We start from the raw sequence: 16,982 nt of genomic DNA, 5'->3' as shown, positions 1-16,982 counted from the left end.
AGGGGAAAGAGGGAGAGGGAGAAGGAGGAGAGGGAGAAGGAGGAGAGGGAGAGGGGAGAGAGGGAGAGAGGGAGAGGGGAGAGAGGGAGAGGGAGAAGGAAAAGAGGGAGAGGGAGGGGGAGGGGGAAAAGGAAAAGGAAAAGAGGGAGAGGGGAGAGGGGAGAGAGGGAGGGGGAGAAGGAAAAGAGGGAGAAGGAAAAGGAAAAGGAAAAGAGGGAGAGGGAGGGGGAGAGAGGGAGAGGCAGAAGGAAAAGGAAAAGGAAAAGAGGGAGAGGGAGGGGGAGAGAGGGAGAGGCAGAAGGACAAGGACAGAGAGAGCACAGCGACAGGGACCCCCCGAAGCACCGGGCCCGGCGGCGGGGGGCGGGGGGCGGGCGGGTGCCGCCTCCCGGGGCGGGGCGGGGCGGGCGCGGGGGCGGGGCCGGGCGGGCGGCGGCGGGAGGGCGCAGCCGGAGCCGCCGCGGGCGCCGGGGCTGGCGGGGCGGTGGCGGGGATGGAGCCCTGGAAGCAGTGCGGGCAGTGGCTGATCAGCTGCAAGGTGCTGCCGCCCAACCACCGGGTCACCTGGGACACGGCGCAGGTCTTCGACCTGGCGCAGACGCTGCGCGACGGCGTCCTGCTGTGCCAGCTGCTCAACAACCTGCGCAGCCACTCCATCAACCTGAAGGAGATCAACCTGCGCCCGCAGATGTCCCAGGTGCGGTGTCCCGCCCGCGGAGCGGCCCCGCGGGTGCGGAGTGGTGCGGGGGGGGGGGGGCGGGGTGCGCCTGCCGCCCGCGTCTCCGGCCCGGAGCCTCCGCGCGCCCGCCGCGGGTCCCCGCTGCGCGCGGGGAGGGAGCGCGAGCTGCGGGCGCGGCGGGTTCGCGCCCGCTCCGCGTGCGGGCCCGGGCGGCGGGAAAGGGCGCGGCCGGAGCCCCCGGGCTGGCGGCTGCCGAAACCTGGGCGAGGGCTGCGGCGGGGGGGGGGGGCGCCGGGGGGGGGAAGGTCGGTTTGGGCGGGAGCCGCAGGGGCCCCCCGTCCCCTCCCGCCCGGGAGCAGCTCCCTGCGGCGGCCCCGGAGTCCGCACCTCTGTGCCCGCCGTCGTCCCGGGCGTTTGCCGCACAGGTTGGCTGGCCTCTTCCCGGTTCCGTGGCCCCGCCGGGGCTGGTGAGGGGCAGGGTGGGCGAAGGGCCCGGGGGGAAGCGGGACCCGCGTCCGCCGGCCCCGGCCTCTCCCCAAGAGCGGGTAGCAATGAGAATCCGTGCTCTTAGTAGCCGGTTGCCTGTGTTTTCGTGTCTTTTTCTTGTTCTTCAGACCCTTTGATGTGTTGCTTTTCACATCCATGTCTGCTAAATAACTCCAAGGCGTAATTCCAAATCCATCCCCTTTTCCACACGTGTTGGAGTTGGGACAGGTGTTTTCTCGCTGTGCCGGGTCAGGCTGTTCCGGAGGCCGTGGTCGGAGCGGAGGTGGCTTCCCCTCGCACACCTGGGCCTGCGCGGGACGGCGGCGGCCTGGCAGATGTCGGCGGAACGGAAACGAAACTTCGCAGCCTTTCACGTCACTTAAAACGTTGAGAAACGGGTACATTGTACCGTTTCAGTGTCAGGATTCTGTTTTGGATTTCTAGGAATAAAAATTGCTGTCCGCGTTCAGGATGCAGGCAGAAAGCAGTGGTAGTGCGTTATACGTTTGGGAGGAACGTTCTTTGTCCGTGTCTACTCACAGAGCCAGTTATTTTCTTTCTTTTCAATTCCTTTTTTTAGCAGCTATGTTTTACTAGCAAGGGGACATTTTTCTGCTAGCCCGCAGCGCGAAAAGGGAAAAAAGTATCGGGTGTATTTCAGCCGGTCGGAATAAAAGCTCCCAGCCCCCTGAAGTGGATGGGAAGGTCTACAGGCTGTCCCCGCGTACTTGGGAGCTCAAGTGCCAGCTTGGATTGCGTACGTAGAGGTGGTGCTTTACCTGAGTGATGGAGAGCCTCTGAGAGTTCCAGGGCTTGCTAACCTGTACCGGAGCCCTGGTTTATATTTTTGTTGTAGTTAAACTGATTGCTTCCAAACTGACCCTTTTGCAGTTTAGCTTGCAGAACTATACATACTTTGCTTACAAAGTGTTGGAAATGGTTTCTTGCCTTGCTTAGAATGGGTAAAAAGTCTGGAAACAGATTCTTCTGTTTTTAATGAACGGGAAAGGTGTCCTCATGATATTACACAGCGTTTTCTGGGTAGCTAACTCATCGAGTCAGCTTCTGCCCTACACTGATCTCACCCTCGAAACAGGGGGAACTGCTGCTGGATGGAAACCTATAATGGATAACTGCGCAGCATTAGATTTACCAGGAATGTCACCTTTGCTTTCTGTGAGATTGGCCACCTTAGTGAGGTTCTGTGGGTTGGAATGAAAAGCCTCTTGGAAGAGACACTTTCTGTTGGAAAGGAGCACTCAGTGAAAATGTCAGAAATTTGTTGCTAAAAATATAGGTTGGAATTCTGCAAGTTGCTTGTATTGTGCTGCTAAGGCTGTAAAGAGCACTCAGCAGGAACTTACGCTGAAGTCTCGGAGGCTTGAAGATTATTAATTTGGTGAGAGCTACTTGGAGTCTGCAGAGTTGAGCCTTGAATTGTGAGCTTTGTCAGAATAGTACTTGCCAGTAAACCAGTACGTTCGCTGCATCATAGGAGCTCAGGGTTTTGTGGAAACACCGGCTAACTCCTGTTCCTTGCGGGGTAGCGATTTATAGACGTGGGAGGCGTGGGGTGACAGAGCAGAGTTGGCACTGGGATGGAAAGTCTTGGCTGCCGACTGCGCCGTCTGCCTGAATGTGCTGCTGTGTCTGTACCGCTCAGCTGAACCCTTTGGCCTCCTGTGGCCCTTACCTGCCATCTCCTAGAATCGAGCTGCAGCTCCCGTGCTCCCTGATCTGATGTTGTTCTCTGCCACAAAGTCTTAGAATGGCTCAGGGGATTCTTACTGCGCAGTTTGTGAGCAATAAAAACAGAGAGTGAGAAGGGTGGGTGAAGGCTTCGCGAATGGGCCGCGTGGAAGGCAGACTGCGTGGTTTTAGCTTTGTCTCTTACTGCTGTTGACACTTGTCAGGCCTTTCTCTACGAACCAAGTTTTTGTGTCTCGGGGGCTCGTTATAAATGCAGCTGTGCCGAAGAGCAGGAAAGTGAGAGGTGGTGCCTCAGGCAGACCCGGGAGTAGATGTCAGGCGTCTGACATGAGAGAGTCAAGTCTCTTCCATTTCGTTACGTATTTATTTTTTCAGAATGAATGTGGCAGATCAGATGTCTGTGACGCTCATCAGCTTTGCTCGGTAGACCTTGGTAACCCCTTAAAAGATACATGAAAAGCGTAGAGGGATTGTAACTGATGCCGCGTTTTACTGGAGACGCCTCGTTCGGTCAAACAGGAGCACTGTTGCTTTGCTCTGTAAGCACGCGACTGCCGCCGCCTTTCGGGGCAGGAATAGAAACAGAGACTGGCGACGCTCAGGGTTGCAACACAAACACGTGCTTGACCAAACGGCAGCGGGTACGGTCTCTTTTATGGGCTGGCTGGCACGGGGAACCGCATGCCTTTGTCCCACCACCAGCCACGCACCTTGTGTCGCAGCTGTTCTCGTGGGTGGGCTGTTGGACGCGTTTGAAATCCGTGGATTCAGCCCCCCTGCCTCTTTGGAGATAACAATGCCTGTGCAAGGAGAATGTCTCGGTGGTTTTAGATTGCAAAACATTGGGTTTGACAGCCAGCATTCAAATAGATTCTTTCCTCTGCCTTTCTGTATGTTTATGAAAATATTTATATTTGCTTAGTGGAAGCTGTCCTTTGAGGAACAGAAGCTGATTCAGTCAGCCAGGCTCTCCAGAAAGTAAGCCTCAGATGTGGAAATATAAACCTCGCATACATAAAGGGTGAGCAGCGTTGTTGCTTTGCCAGTGAATCTCCCGCCTCTGGGTTGCTGTCTGAACGCTGCTGAGCTCCTGTCTGAGAAGCTGCTGCGCCTCCGTGCTCAGTCCCTTGTGAAAAATTACGCCTGGGCTCTGCGCGAGACTGGAAACTCTCAGGTTCAGGGACATTCACGTCCAGAGTTTTTTTTTTTCACCGTGGCTGAACAGAACAGGGGAGTCTTGGCTCTATTAAGAGCTCTCGTGTCAAGGCCCCGGAACTGGTTGAACTCCCACGAGCTAGCAACGTTAGCTGTTATTCTCAACCAGCACGTGTGCCGTCTGGAAAGGAAATTGGGAAGACGGATCAAGTAATGCCTTTTGGCCTTTATCTGTAGGGGAGCCTGCCTGATTCAGAGGAGAGCTGGTGTCGTGACAGCGGTCCCCGTGCAGGCACCACGTGAAGAAGCACTAAACCTTGCGGCTCCTGGGAACGGAGCTGGAAGAGGGAATGTGCTAAATGAATTGCAGGGATGTGACTGGCGGGCTAGTGCGTTGCAGGGTTTCCCCTGAAGCGTAGCGTCGGTGCCTGCTGACAGAGAGGTGGAGATGGAGCACTGCGGCGCGGCATCCGCGTCTTCCGTGGGAGCTGTTCCCGCAGCAGTTCGCTTTCCTCAGATGCCGTCTCTTGGCTAACGTAGGCTGGTGAAAAGAACAGAAATAGAAGTGATCCATAACGGAGAGTACTAATCCTTGTGTTTAATCATAATCCTACAAGAACCTAAGTAATTTATCAGCAGAAATATAAAACCTAAACCCACGGATTACGATGGATTTGCAGAAGATGTCATCTGTTTAATGCTTATCTTTTATCTTTAATACTTTGCAAACTAGTTTGGAAAGGGTTTTTGCAAGGCATTTAGTTAACTTGTGAGACATTGCTAAACAGGAAAACTGCACTTAATGCAGTGCAGGCATGGGAGTTTACTGAAGGGGATGTTGACATAGATGAAATATTAAAAATAACTATTTCCTATTATTCTAATAAAAATAAACAAAATATGCCTCACTTTGTATTAAAGGGTCAAATGTTTTCTAATTTTAGGGAGTTACTTTTTTGGTGCGACCATGTAGTCCAAAGGAAGTTCATTATCTTTGTCATCCACGTTGTATTTTGCTGTGGCAACTGAGCTCTTGGGCAGGAGTTTATTTTTCTTGCTTGTGGTGGTGTCAGGTAGCCTCAGGATGTGGGTGTGCCGAGGGACGTACCTCTCCGTTTCCTCTGACATCCTCTCCTTTTCCCTCCTGCCCTTGCCTTGGAGCTTCCCCGGCCCCCGCAGACGATAACCGTGATCTCCTGCCCCGATCGCGGTGAGCGTGCGCCCCACCTCTGCACCTTCTCGCAGGTGGGTATGCTCCCCTGTGCTTTCCTCCCTGCGTGCCTCCCTGCAGCCATGCCGCTTGTATTTTTTTTTTTTTTTTTCCCCCCTTCCAAATTTGAGCCTAGGAGAGCATGTCGAATGTCAGGGTATCAAACTGTGCGTGCCACGCGGCTCTGCAAAGGAGCAAACGGGAACCGTCTCTTGACTCTGCGCGTTATCTAAGAGAAAGAGTGGGGTGTGAGTGGATGTGCTGACCTCAGAGCTCGAGGGTGTGATTTAGGTCTGGGATCTCAAGAGGGGCCAGATGAGCTAAATGAAAAGTAAGAGATTCGGAGTGGAGCTTGTGGCCCTTCCCAGCAGTTGTGGGATATCGGTCAGTAATCTGTTTTCCTTGGGCAGAGAGATCTTTGGGAGAACTAGTGTGCAAAAACTCTTACTCCGTGTTTGCTTGTTATGCTAGGTGCGAGGTTACTAAGGAAGTTCTGCAAACGTTCATTCAGATTACTGCGATTTTTCTGAAACTGCAAAACCTTTTGGGCTTCAGCAAGAGTTTGGGAACTGGTTCAATTTTTATAATGGTGTAGAAAGAAGAGATATGTTCAAAAAACCCCATCTTTTTGAATTATTTAAAACTGACTGCGTAACTTCAGTGTAATTATTTTAATTTTTTTTTTTTCAGCTTGTCAGATTTTTTCAGTCCCTTTGCTTACTTGCTGGCACTTGGGTCCACTAAACATCTTTACTGCATGTAACTGTTTATTTATGGTTCATCAAAATGAAACCTGTATTGGCCATAAGATGTATTATCCATAAAAGATATATTTATCCGTATGTATGTTATGTGTGCATATGCATATCTTACACGTGTTGGTAAAACATTGTGAACAAGTGTTTGTTCAAAGCAAAACCTTAATAAGACCTCTATGCTTTGTGCTAAGAAAAGCAACTGACAAAAAAGTAGTGACACGCTTTTTCTAGGTAATTCTTCTTACCTGAAGAAGATGGAGAAAATAGTATTTGAAAACCAATGTAATTATTATTATTATTTTTTTTTAATTGATTCACATTGAATCTTTTTGGTTTGGGGGAAGGGAACACTGCAGTTGTACTGTCAAGCTTATTTTACATGTTGTATTTATCATACAGTTATTAGATGCAGCATATGCATCTTGCCAAGAATTCTCTGAAATGTCCCTCCTGCACTAAATTTTAGTGTGCTGAAAGCTGTCTTATGCATTAAAGGAAAAATATTCGTACTGGTTTCTCACAGAGGCTATGGTGTGAGGATAATTTAAATTAATTCCTGTGTAGAGCCGTGTGTGGCGTGTGCGAGACGCTGTCACTTTCTGAGCCTTGGCTGACAAAGGTGGGAGACCTGTGATGGTGGCAAGCTTATGAAAAGAAACTAATAAATCAAAAGGGCTCAAGGGGAGAGAGAAGGATCTATAGGAAGAATACATAAGAAATAGGAGGAAGCAATCAAAAGCAACAAAAATGAACTAGAAAGAATGGTCAGGAAAAGTTGGAAAGCCGGATTGAAGGAGTGTCAGCAAGCAGATTTTGAGACAGTACAGAAAAAATTGTTTAAGATTTATCCCAAGATACGTACAGGAAACCAGTCTTGGATGTGCTGTGTTACTCTCTAACGATAACGGCGTGCCGCTCGGTCTCCGCTGTAACGTGCTGCCTTGGGGCTGAGGTCCAGGAGGTTACGGACGGGCAGCACTGCACGTCGGGGTGGGTGAGCACAGTGTGTCGGTACAACTTGTGCACTGATCCTTGAGTTTACTTGGTACAGAGGTGCCAGTTTTTGAACTCGCTGCCTCGGTAATAAAATTGTATCTGTAGTCCTTTAAAAACAAACCAAAAATCCCATTTAAAAAGTTGATTTTTATTCTCCTTTCTGTTGCTGCAAAGCAGCGTTGCAGTGATTCCGTATTTTCCCATAGTACTCCACAGCAATGTTTTGTCCTACCTTACACACCGTGTTATTTCAGTATTTCAAAATTTCTGTTTCATAGAGAAGTATGAATGTGTGTGTACTTTGTCAGATTGGCTACTCATTTTTTTTCCCTGCACTTTCCAGTTTACTCGCCATCGTCTGGAGCCACCTGTTCTTTCCTCTTATTTAGCTTTGACGAGCCGAGTTTCAGACTTCAGGCACTGTGAAATACCAGGTGTCTGCCAAGACTTGCGATATGTAAAATGCAGTCTGAACCAACATCTTTCTAGTAAGGTTTTGAATTTGTATTGAGGAGAAAGACGTTCCCTCAAAGCTCGGTGAATGCTGTCGGCTCTGGTTGAACACGCTGTCGAGTGAGAACATACCTTTTGGACAAATCTCAGTCAGCGACCCTTTCTTTCCTCCTGCATTAAGTGACCGTAGTGAATGTCTTGGTAACATGAAACACTGAAGGACTATTAGTGGGATATTTGATTCTTTGCATATTCAGAACACGAAACTCTAGCCACTAAGTGGTGTAATGTGGTGGTATTGTAGCAATTTGTATAAAAGCCCCTCAGGTCCTGTTTGAAACACGCTCGCAGACCTACAGGTACGAGTTAATGTCATTGGGAAAATTAAGTTCAGCTGTCTTGTATTACAATCCCAAATATTTGGGGCCTGTAAATTGCCTTTACTTTCAATCAGAATTTTATTTTATAATTGGTTAGTAGGGATTGAGGTAATCTGTCATTACCTATTTTTCAGTAGTTTTATTCCCTCTAAAAATCACTTGGAAGTTATTTTCAATGATATAAAGAATAGGCTAAGATTGCCTTGCAGAAGCAATCAAAACATATATTTGATGTTGTTGATGTAATTAAATGTCTTCTGAGACAACCAATACATAAAGCATTTTTTAAAGCATGTTTTAACCGCTAAAGCTTAGCGGGACAAGATGATTTATATTTCCCAAATCCTTAGATATGCCCTTTAATCCTTGAGACCATCAAATTTACCTATTTGTGTCGTAGGGGTATGTACTGTACAGAGGGTGCTTTCTACCATGGCTCCTTCCTACATTCACATCGTACCTACACGGAAAGAAGCCGTATAGTCAACCAAATCAGAATGATTAGAGCTTGGCTCTGGAAAAGTTTGGCTGTCAAAGCAGCCTCGCTTCACTGTTGTGTAGGAAACTTGAAAGGAAATTGTGTAGGAAAGTTGTAGGAAGTTTTGTCTGCCCACATTGTAAACGGATAGTGTAATAATGACAGCATCATCGTAGCCTGTGTAATTCCTTGTGTTTTGCTTGCGTGTTGGCAGTCGAGATTTATATTATAATGACATGCTCCAGTGATTGACTGGAAGTTTCCACCAACTACTGATAAAAGGCCATGAGGGCCGTGTTATTTTTCCCTCCGATTTCCTTGGGATCTGTACATAAATATGCCTGATTCCAGCGCAGAGATGGTTAAAGGTAGGTGGAGGACCGCACCTTCACTGTACTGATGTACCCATCAGATTTTAGGTGTCTCTGGATGGAGGTATGGTGATGATGTAGTCCTACCATGTGAACTGTAACTCAGGGGAAAGGCTCATTAATCCTACTTATCTCTGTAGGATTTAGGTTAAGTGTTGATTTTCTTTTTCCTGGAGAGTGAGTAGAAAGTAGGAAACACCAGAGAGAATGTTCAAACTATTGCCATTGCCTGTAGCTCCTCTTGCTCTTAAAATAGAAAGACTGAGGCTCCCTGAAGTACCCTTGCAGGCCTCTCTGCCTTTGGGGCCATGGTCAGTTGATGTCTGGTTGGTTGAAAAGGGATTTCTGCCAGGGTTTTAAATACCTAACCTGTACTTAGGCAGATGTTTTGAAAACCTCTTCATGCTACTTTGCGGCTCAAGCTTTGCATTTTGGAGCAGTACTGGTTTTGCTGAATTGCACCAAGTTGTGTGCGGAAACATTTAAGTTTCACTTTCTCTTAGTGGTTTACCCTCCATGTGTGTCCACAAAGCGATGCAGGATTTCAGGCTGTATCATGTATTTCTCTGAATTGGCAATTGCTTATTCTGAAGGAGCATTGAGAGTTCCTGCTGAGCTGATTTCTCATCTGCCTTTTCTCTTTATTTTTTCCTGGATCTCACTTAGGTTTTGGGATGCTTGACATGAAGTAATAGTTTTTGGGCCTTACCCAGAGGGCTCGTTATGAGTGTGTCCTTTTAGGGCTGTTTGGCTCTGGGAATTTTAAAAGTGGAGAATATGTTAAAACCTTAAGTGGTCTTTAGCAGGTGTGTAAATGTACTGAGGTTTTATGGGAGTCCTAAATGGGATTCACCCCAGCCATGTTGGTTTGAGTTCTGCCTGTCCCTGCTACGTCCTGATCTTCTTTCCATCCCTCACAAAGGAGCAGTGTGAGTTTACCCACCGCTGTGCCTTGATGTGAATCACTACAAGGAGTCAGGAGAAAGTTATCCAGGGTCTGTGTGCATTCCGTTTGCAGTTGTGGCTGGCAACACTGGATATGGTGATGCATCTTCTCTGTGGGTGTGCTGAGGCCACCGATTTCACTGTAAAGTATGCTGAACAGATGGCAATCTTCGTAAAAGCTGAGGTATAACTCACATTTGTTGTTCCTTACGCGATATCGTTGGTTCGGGCTGTGCCTTAGAAAATGCTTGTAGCTAGTGTCTCTGTGCCGGTGCAGGTTTTATGGAACGTTGTGGGAGCGACTCCAGTAATCCTACCGGAACGCCTCTGTGGTTGCATCGGAGCCCTTTAGATTTCCCTGCCTGCAGAAGAGCCAGGTAAATTGATGAGCTGGGATGAAAGCCTTGGCTGGCTGGGACCCCTGCGATTTGCATGTGAGTGCAGACGGCAAGGGTGCGGGTGTAGGAGGGGCTGAGCCGTGCTGGGGACAGGGCGGCTGCTCTTCATGACAAGCTCCTGAGCAGCAGACGGGAGCTTATTTCACATTTGTGTGTCTGCCTGGCTATAATTGCTCAGATTCACGGGCCCCTGGGGAATCTGCTTAATTTAAACTATCTGCATTCCCTTTTCTGAGAATTTAGGTTTTTGTAGCTTGTAAGCCCCGTAGCGCATGACGTTATTTCAGGAGCGCAAAGCTCTAGCAATAGTAAATGTAATGCGAGTTATTCTCTAGTGCTAAAAATACCTATTATGAAATAATTTAAAAAGAAAAAAATCTCTTGGACTTGTGTGTGCGATTCCCAGTTACAGTGACAAGTATTCTTGGAGTTGGGTTTGGTTGTGGTTTTTTTTGGTTTTTTTTTGAGAAATTCTAAGTTGTTTGCCTTGGGCAATGGGCAAAACATAAGAAAACAGCTGCTAATTAAAAAACTCCTGAAACAAGAGGGAGTGTGTTTTGTAACGTTGTCTCTTAGCACACCTCGCTGGGAGAAGGCCTGAGGAGTAGATCCTTCTTCCATCAGCAGTATGCCAGTGGCCACGAATTTATGCGGCCTCTGATTTGCAGTGAAGAAAGGCTGAGATGGTCTCCTTTGGGGCAGAACTGGTGTTTTGGTGGGGTTTCTCTGTGTGGGTCTCCTGACGCTGGCTGTCATATTAATTAAGGACTTGGTCTTTCTGGCTCGGAACTCCTTGCTGTTTCCATGCTAGGGGAGGGCAGGTGTGAGGAACGGCTCTCTAAGTCTTAAAAACAGTTTTCAAAATTTGTGGCTGAGCATGCAGGACCACAAATATATTTTGGTCAACCATTTATGTTTGGAAATAAGACTCCTAAGTGATGTCTCTTTTTCATTCCAGTGGGGAACAGTGATTTCATCTAATGTTGTTTGTACAGTTTGTGGTGGAGCAGTTCTGCAGGAAAATTAGTCCTCAAAAGGTTTTGCAGGAATGCCATTCTTGGGAGATGTTCTTTAAACTGTTTGGAAAAGGAATGCGGTAGTATTTAGCTGTTCCTGTTTTGTGCTGAATATCATTAGAGTTTGACCTCAAAATCCAATGTTTCGGTAAAGTCATGTTAAAGTTTAATGAGCTTAAGATGCCTTTCACCTTGATTTGAAAGAGCAGCAGATTGTGAAATGTTAGGATTTCTGTGGGATATTTCATTTTCCTGTCGGCTCTGCTCGTGACAACCTCTTTTCATTTTTGCCCGTTTCTCACTTGTTTTTCTACCTTGACTGAGGTGGCTTGATCTTATCTATCAGCACTGCTCTGTGATTAGTGAGAGGTGCTGTTCTGACAGGTCTGGGCTTTTTTTCAAAAAGTTTTTTTTCCTCTCTCCTTCCTTCTTGTCTCTACTCCTCCCTCATTTTGACTCATCTCAGTTCTGGAGCTCATTCTGTGCTGGTGCTCTCTCCTCTCGATCTGGACTATATTACTTTCACCTTCTCCGTTTGCCTTCATCCCCCTCCCCCCTGGTATTTTCTTCTCCCTCCAGTGCATCTGTTTCCTCTTTCACTTCTTTCCTGATGCTCTTTCTTCCGTTCAGCTGTTTTCCCTGCCCTGTTGGCCTCCTCCCTCCGCAGATCCTCTGAAATATGTTTCCTACATGGATGAGAGCGCGTCTCCTCCGGAAGCTGCTTCCGGCGTAGGTGAGAGGGCTGGGCAGGAAGGCTCGAGTGGAAGTGACGCTTTCAGGACCAGCGAACACAGGGTTTCAAGGGACCAGACAGCCCTTGAGCAGCAATTGCACGTTGGGCCGTTTGAAGCTGCTTTACAGTGACTACTTTTCATAAATGGTGATTGCTTTGCTTTTACCCCTTATTTTAAAAATTTCTGCCTCCTTCCTGTTGCAGCCAGAGGTTTCCAGCATACATCAGCGTGTCCCCAAAATTGTTCCACCGCTTGCTCCAGGTGACGGGGCAGACCGCTCTAGTGGGGAGCGATGAGGATGACAGCTAGTGCTGGCAGTCTGCAGGGTGAATCCGCCACGGATATTAGAAATTTGTCCTTTTCAAAGGCAGCACCGCTTGACTCCCGCCCTTCCCTCCAACCTCTGGAGGCTTGTGCCACTGCAGCAGTGCCTGAGCAATCTTTTTCTGGGGTTGTGTCTTCGGGGAGCAGGTGGGGATGGCAATGGGAGTTATTTTTAACCACTGTTCAGATTGATTATCTGTGTTGCTTGCAAGGCAGAAATAGCCAGCCCTGCTAGCCAGCATGCTCATCCCACGGCTCCCTCGTGTTGGGCGTTAGTCTCCATGGTTTCTTTCTCTATTTTTCCAGTGGGCTCCACTCGCTCTTCAAGGTCTGAGAGACATGATAAATTTTATTTCTGCTTCCCGGGCTGGAGGTGAGAGGGCTATTTATACTCAAGGTGAAAGAACCACTACAACTAAGTATCTGTATTGTGCGATAAAAGCATCTGCAACACGATGGTGTCCCTGAGAGATTGATAGCTAATGGCAACTATAGATCGCGTTAGATGGAAATTTAAGAATAACTTTATCAGAGATTACTTAGAAACACTTTTTTTTTTTAAATTTTATTCAGACTACAACTTGTTTCTTCGGGTTTCTGGAGTTCTGCTTGCTTCCTTTCTGTGGGTGGACATAGTCTTTGTAGGCCTGGTATAATTCATTGGCATTGCAGGCAGAGAAGGAGGCGATGCCCAGCTGGTTATTCCACCAGTCTGTGGATGTGCTGTACTGGAAAGCTCAGTAGGGACAAGGCATAAATGGTCGGTAACTGTCCTGTCAGCAGGCACCTCTTGTCTTGATTTGTTCACCGCACTTCTCCCCTTGTGAGGGTGAAGCAGTTCAATATTACCACTTGAGAGTTATTTTCCTAAGGTTCTCACGGGACTAAATTAATATTTTGTCATGCGGTTCCTGGTTTAATGGAGAACATGAATTTGAAGAATAATTATTGTGACATTCATCCTACTGTGCTGACTGACTGTATGGTTTCATATCATTTGAAGTACTAGAGCCAGCTGTAAATTATTTGTTTCATGATGTGATACTGATGACAACTTAATCCAGGTCAGTGATTTTGATTTTTATTTATTTATTCATTTATTTATTTATTTTACTTCAGTGTTGGCTCCTTCATAACTTCAGAGTAATTTTCATCATTTCATGTCCCTTCAGAACTGAAGTATGCTGCTGGGAAGGAGGGGGCTTTTGCTTGGTCTTCCAGTTGCCTCGATGCTTTCCAGCATTAAAGTTTTCCATTGTAGAGTCCGGCCCACTCTTTTATGCTTCCTTCAACTTTATTCACTTTTTGTCATTGTGGGAGTGATTTTTAACTATGGAAATTCCATTAAAAATGTGTTGTACTCTTTAATTTAGTTATATTTTTTTTCCAACCATTATCACGTGTCTGTATTCACTTGTCAGTGTGCTTAGTCTTCTGAGTTTCCGTCAGTGCAGGACAGGAGTGACTGTGCGGTTTTTTCCTGTTACAGGGATGCTGCCCCTCCTCTATCACCCGCCCCTTTGGCCTGTTTCACTGAGTTCCTAATGCTTGCTTTTGTGGCGTTTCCTCATTTTTAGTAGGATTCCCTTTTCCTGTAAAGAAACATATTAGGTGTGGGCTATGACATTGTGAAGATTTGCATTTTGGGAAGTACTGTGGTACCCTAGTCTGTGCCTGAGGTATATTTTTTTAACAAACTTTCAATCAATAATATTTAATGTCCCAAGGGGAAAGAAAGCTAGAGATCTTGAGTGGCTACAGACTCACTGGAAGGACATATGATGTTCAAATACTTTGTGAGATTTTCTGTCAACGTTAGAAAAATTATTTCTGATATGTCTGCTCCCTTGGAATTAATGATGTCGTGATTTAACCTCAGCTGGTAACCAAGCACCACGCAGCTGCTCGCTCACTCTCCCCCAGTGGGAATAGGGGAGAGAATTGGAAAAGTAAAAGTGAGAAAAGTCGTGAACATAGCCCCCCGTATTAGCTACTGTGAAGACAATTAACTCTATCCAGCACAAATTATAGCACATTGGTGGGTTGCCTTTGGATGATTAAAACCGTCTTTGGAGGTAGAAGTTTTCCAAGAATTAAAAGAAACAAATAAATGAATGGCAGATGTTTCCTCTTTTTTTTTTTTTTTTTTTTCTTTCCCCAGCTGGCTTTGAAATGGGTAGCGGCTAATAAAAAGGTGAAGTGATTTCCGTGTTCTTGTGTTAGGAGGTCCTTGGATTTCCTGTGCACGTTCTTCAATGTCCTCTCTTGCATTCAACAAGTGACCACATTTAGCAGGCAGACTGGGCAGTAACTTGACTTGCTTTGGCAGAAGTTGGAGGTGGGACAACTTACTTTTCACTCGTTCTCTGCAGCTGTTAAACAAAAAAAAAAAAAAAAAATCAAAAATACCCTCCAGTGGCAAGGCATACTGGTGTTAAAAAGGGAGTTTCATTTGAACCACAGGATCTAGGACTTATTTTTTTACTCTAGCTCTCCGATGACATTACAGGATTGACCTTGAATCTGTTATTGTCAGTCTGCTTTTCAGTAGCAATCGCGCTAATTGATCTCTTCCCAAAATGTGCTTTGAATATGTCTCAAAGATTTTAAAATTTAATATCTGTTGAGGTTGAAACTATTTCCTACTGGGTAGTTCTAGTGATTTACAAAAATGAAGTCATCTATTGTGACATTTATCATGTTTTTGCTTCCAGAGGCTGAGAAGTATTACACCTGATGTCCAGTTGATGTTTTTACTTGGTTTTTTACATAAAAAAAAATAAATTGTGTGTAGGGAAGTTGCATCTCTCAGCTGTGGTTTGCTGCCATAAGTGGACAGAGCGGACACGGTAAAACACCATCTAGAAGGTGGTCAGTTTATTAGTCCCCCTCCCATCCTTAGAGTGGTTTTCTCTGTGAATTACAGAGAACAGATTTGCGAGCTTTGGTTTGCGTTGCTTGTTGCTGGCAGCGTATACGTTTAGCAGGCTTCAGCAGGTGCTGGGGTAACTTGTGTCTCCACGAGCCAGACTGCTGCCCCTTTCCGCCGTGAGGAGGCCTGAAGCAGGTGGGAAGGCTCGAGCAGGGCGGCTGAGGGAGAGTTTGCCAAGAACACGGACGGAGACGCTCGGCTCTCTTTGGGATGGCCTCTGGCGGGCAGCGGATCTCGACGCAGGTTTTGTAGACCCGTGAATCGCATTCGGAGGAGCCGTCAGTTCGGTCAGCTGTGTGCGGCACAGCCGTTCTCAGCCGGGGTATATGAGTCACGGACTTGGGAGTTTCCAGTCCTTGGTGTAGACCATACCCACGTAGCTGCTCTCGTTTCGTTTAGAAACGAGCGAGCGTTGCGAAGTTTGGCTGCGTGCTTCACAACCACACTGTGTACTGGCTTCTGGTCTTTTGGTGGTGTAAAACTGCGTTTTGAGAAGCAGCATATTATTGTCACAAATGGAGAAATGCTGGTTTCTGAAAAAAGCAAACAGGATCTTAATACAAGTGTTTCCTGAGTCATACAGCCACAAAACTAGTTGCAAGGGTCTATTCTATTTTTTTTGCCGGTTTGCTCTCTTTCACGTAACCTCACCAATTCTGATCCCTTCAAAAGGATGTTGCTGAATATTTTTTCTGTCTAGTTGTTCACACTGTGTAGTCTTCTTTCAACAAATGAAAAAAGTTTGTCTTTTGCTACTTTTTCCTACTCTGTGCCGCTCTTCTGCTTATCTGACTTAGAGGCAGGACTCAACCTTGCAGTGTTATTGTGTCTGCTTGTCTGAAAACCACTCTTATTCCTTCTCCTGTGCTGAGAACCATCTCCACAGAGAGACAGAGGAAGGTCTGTCATTACAAACTCCCAGTTACAAATTGCATATATATTGATTTTTGAAAAGTCTTTCTAATCTCCAGCTGCTTTGTTGTCTCACCAAGCTATTATGCCTTTTAGTAACTGGTTCAGGATCGTACTGTATTTTATTTAGATTTCATTGTATTTAGCTAGATAGTCTGTAGAACGAAATACTAAACAAAATCAGAGCTGAATCTAGGCTTCCTAAGCAAAATCTAGGCCTCCTAGACGTTCTTAGAGCTGAGCTATGATGTTTGCATTCAATATGTTATTTAAAAACACCGCCTAAGGAATCATTTGTGTTGAAGTGACGTTCTGTTAGGCAATTTAGTAAGCTGGTGCGTGTTCAGAGGTCTGAAAGTATGGTGTAGCAGCTGTTCATACTGCTTTTGAATGTGCGCTTTTGTATAATATGTTTGAAAAATAGTTGCCTGCAGCTTGCAGGCAGGCAAATGCTTGCACTGTCCCTACGTTATGTTGCCATGTTTTCCTTTATGCAGGCATCAGTGCCAAAACCAGTAATAGGTTACTGCTCATGCAGAAGTTTTTTAGCCATGACAAGTGACTGTTGATTTTTATGTAGATTTGTGCAAATAGCCAGTGTCTTGCTACAGTTTCGGCATGCATTTTGTTGATGATAATAATTTAAGATGATAGAGATCTATTTAAAAAACCAAGTTAAATTCTGCATCCTGCTAGTGCACACTGTTGCTAAAATAGTAAATATTGAATTCATTTGTTCCTATGAGCACTTTATGATTTCAGTAGGATTAGTTTTGTAAATAGGATAGGCAGGATCCAGCCCTCTTCGCTAAGTTCAGAAGACCAGCAGAGCACTGCATAAGGACTTCCTACGTTAGCGTTCTCAGGTCCGCTCTGTGGTAGAACATTTCTGGCACTGGTGCGTATATTATTTGTAAATTGAACAGAGATGATAATATGAGCATGAAACTAACGGTAATCATTTACGCAGCACTTCTTTCAGGGATGGGGAACACCTTTTCCAGGTGTTTTTAACCATGGTTCAGGTAATTTGCTTTTCATGAGG

General features: G+C 46.3%; 1 protein-coding gene across 2 annotated transcripts in view; it reads left to right on the top strand.

Moving 5' to 3' along the window:
• Positions 1-493: 493 nt before the first annotated feature.
• VAV3 (vav guanine nucleotide exchange factor 3) overlaps positions 494-16,982 on the top strand; it is a 166,654-nt gene continuing 150,165 nt past the window's right edge. For both annotated transcript variants that reach the window (XM_086753708.1, XM_086753707.1), the window contains exon 1: positions 494-697. In XM_086753708.1, coding sequence (XP_086609834.1) covers positions 494-697 — 204 coding nt within the window. The remainder of the gene's footprint in view (positions 698-16,982) is intronic.

Source organism: Chlamydotis macqueenii, chromosome 8 (genome assembly GCF_036417535.1).
Source record: "Chlamydotis macqueenii isolate bChlMac1 chromosome 8, bChlMac1.mat, whole genome shotgun sequence".
In the NCBI taxonomy this organism is placed as follows: domain Eukaryota; kingdom Metazoa; phylum Chordata; class Aves; order Otidiformes; family Otididae; genus Chlamydotis; species Chlamydotis macqueenii.
Note: the sequence above shows the minus strand (reverse complement) of the source record. Positions and strands in the feature narration are given on the sequence as shown.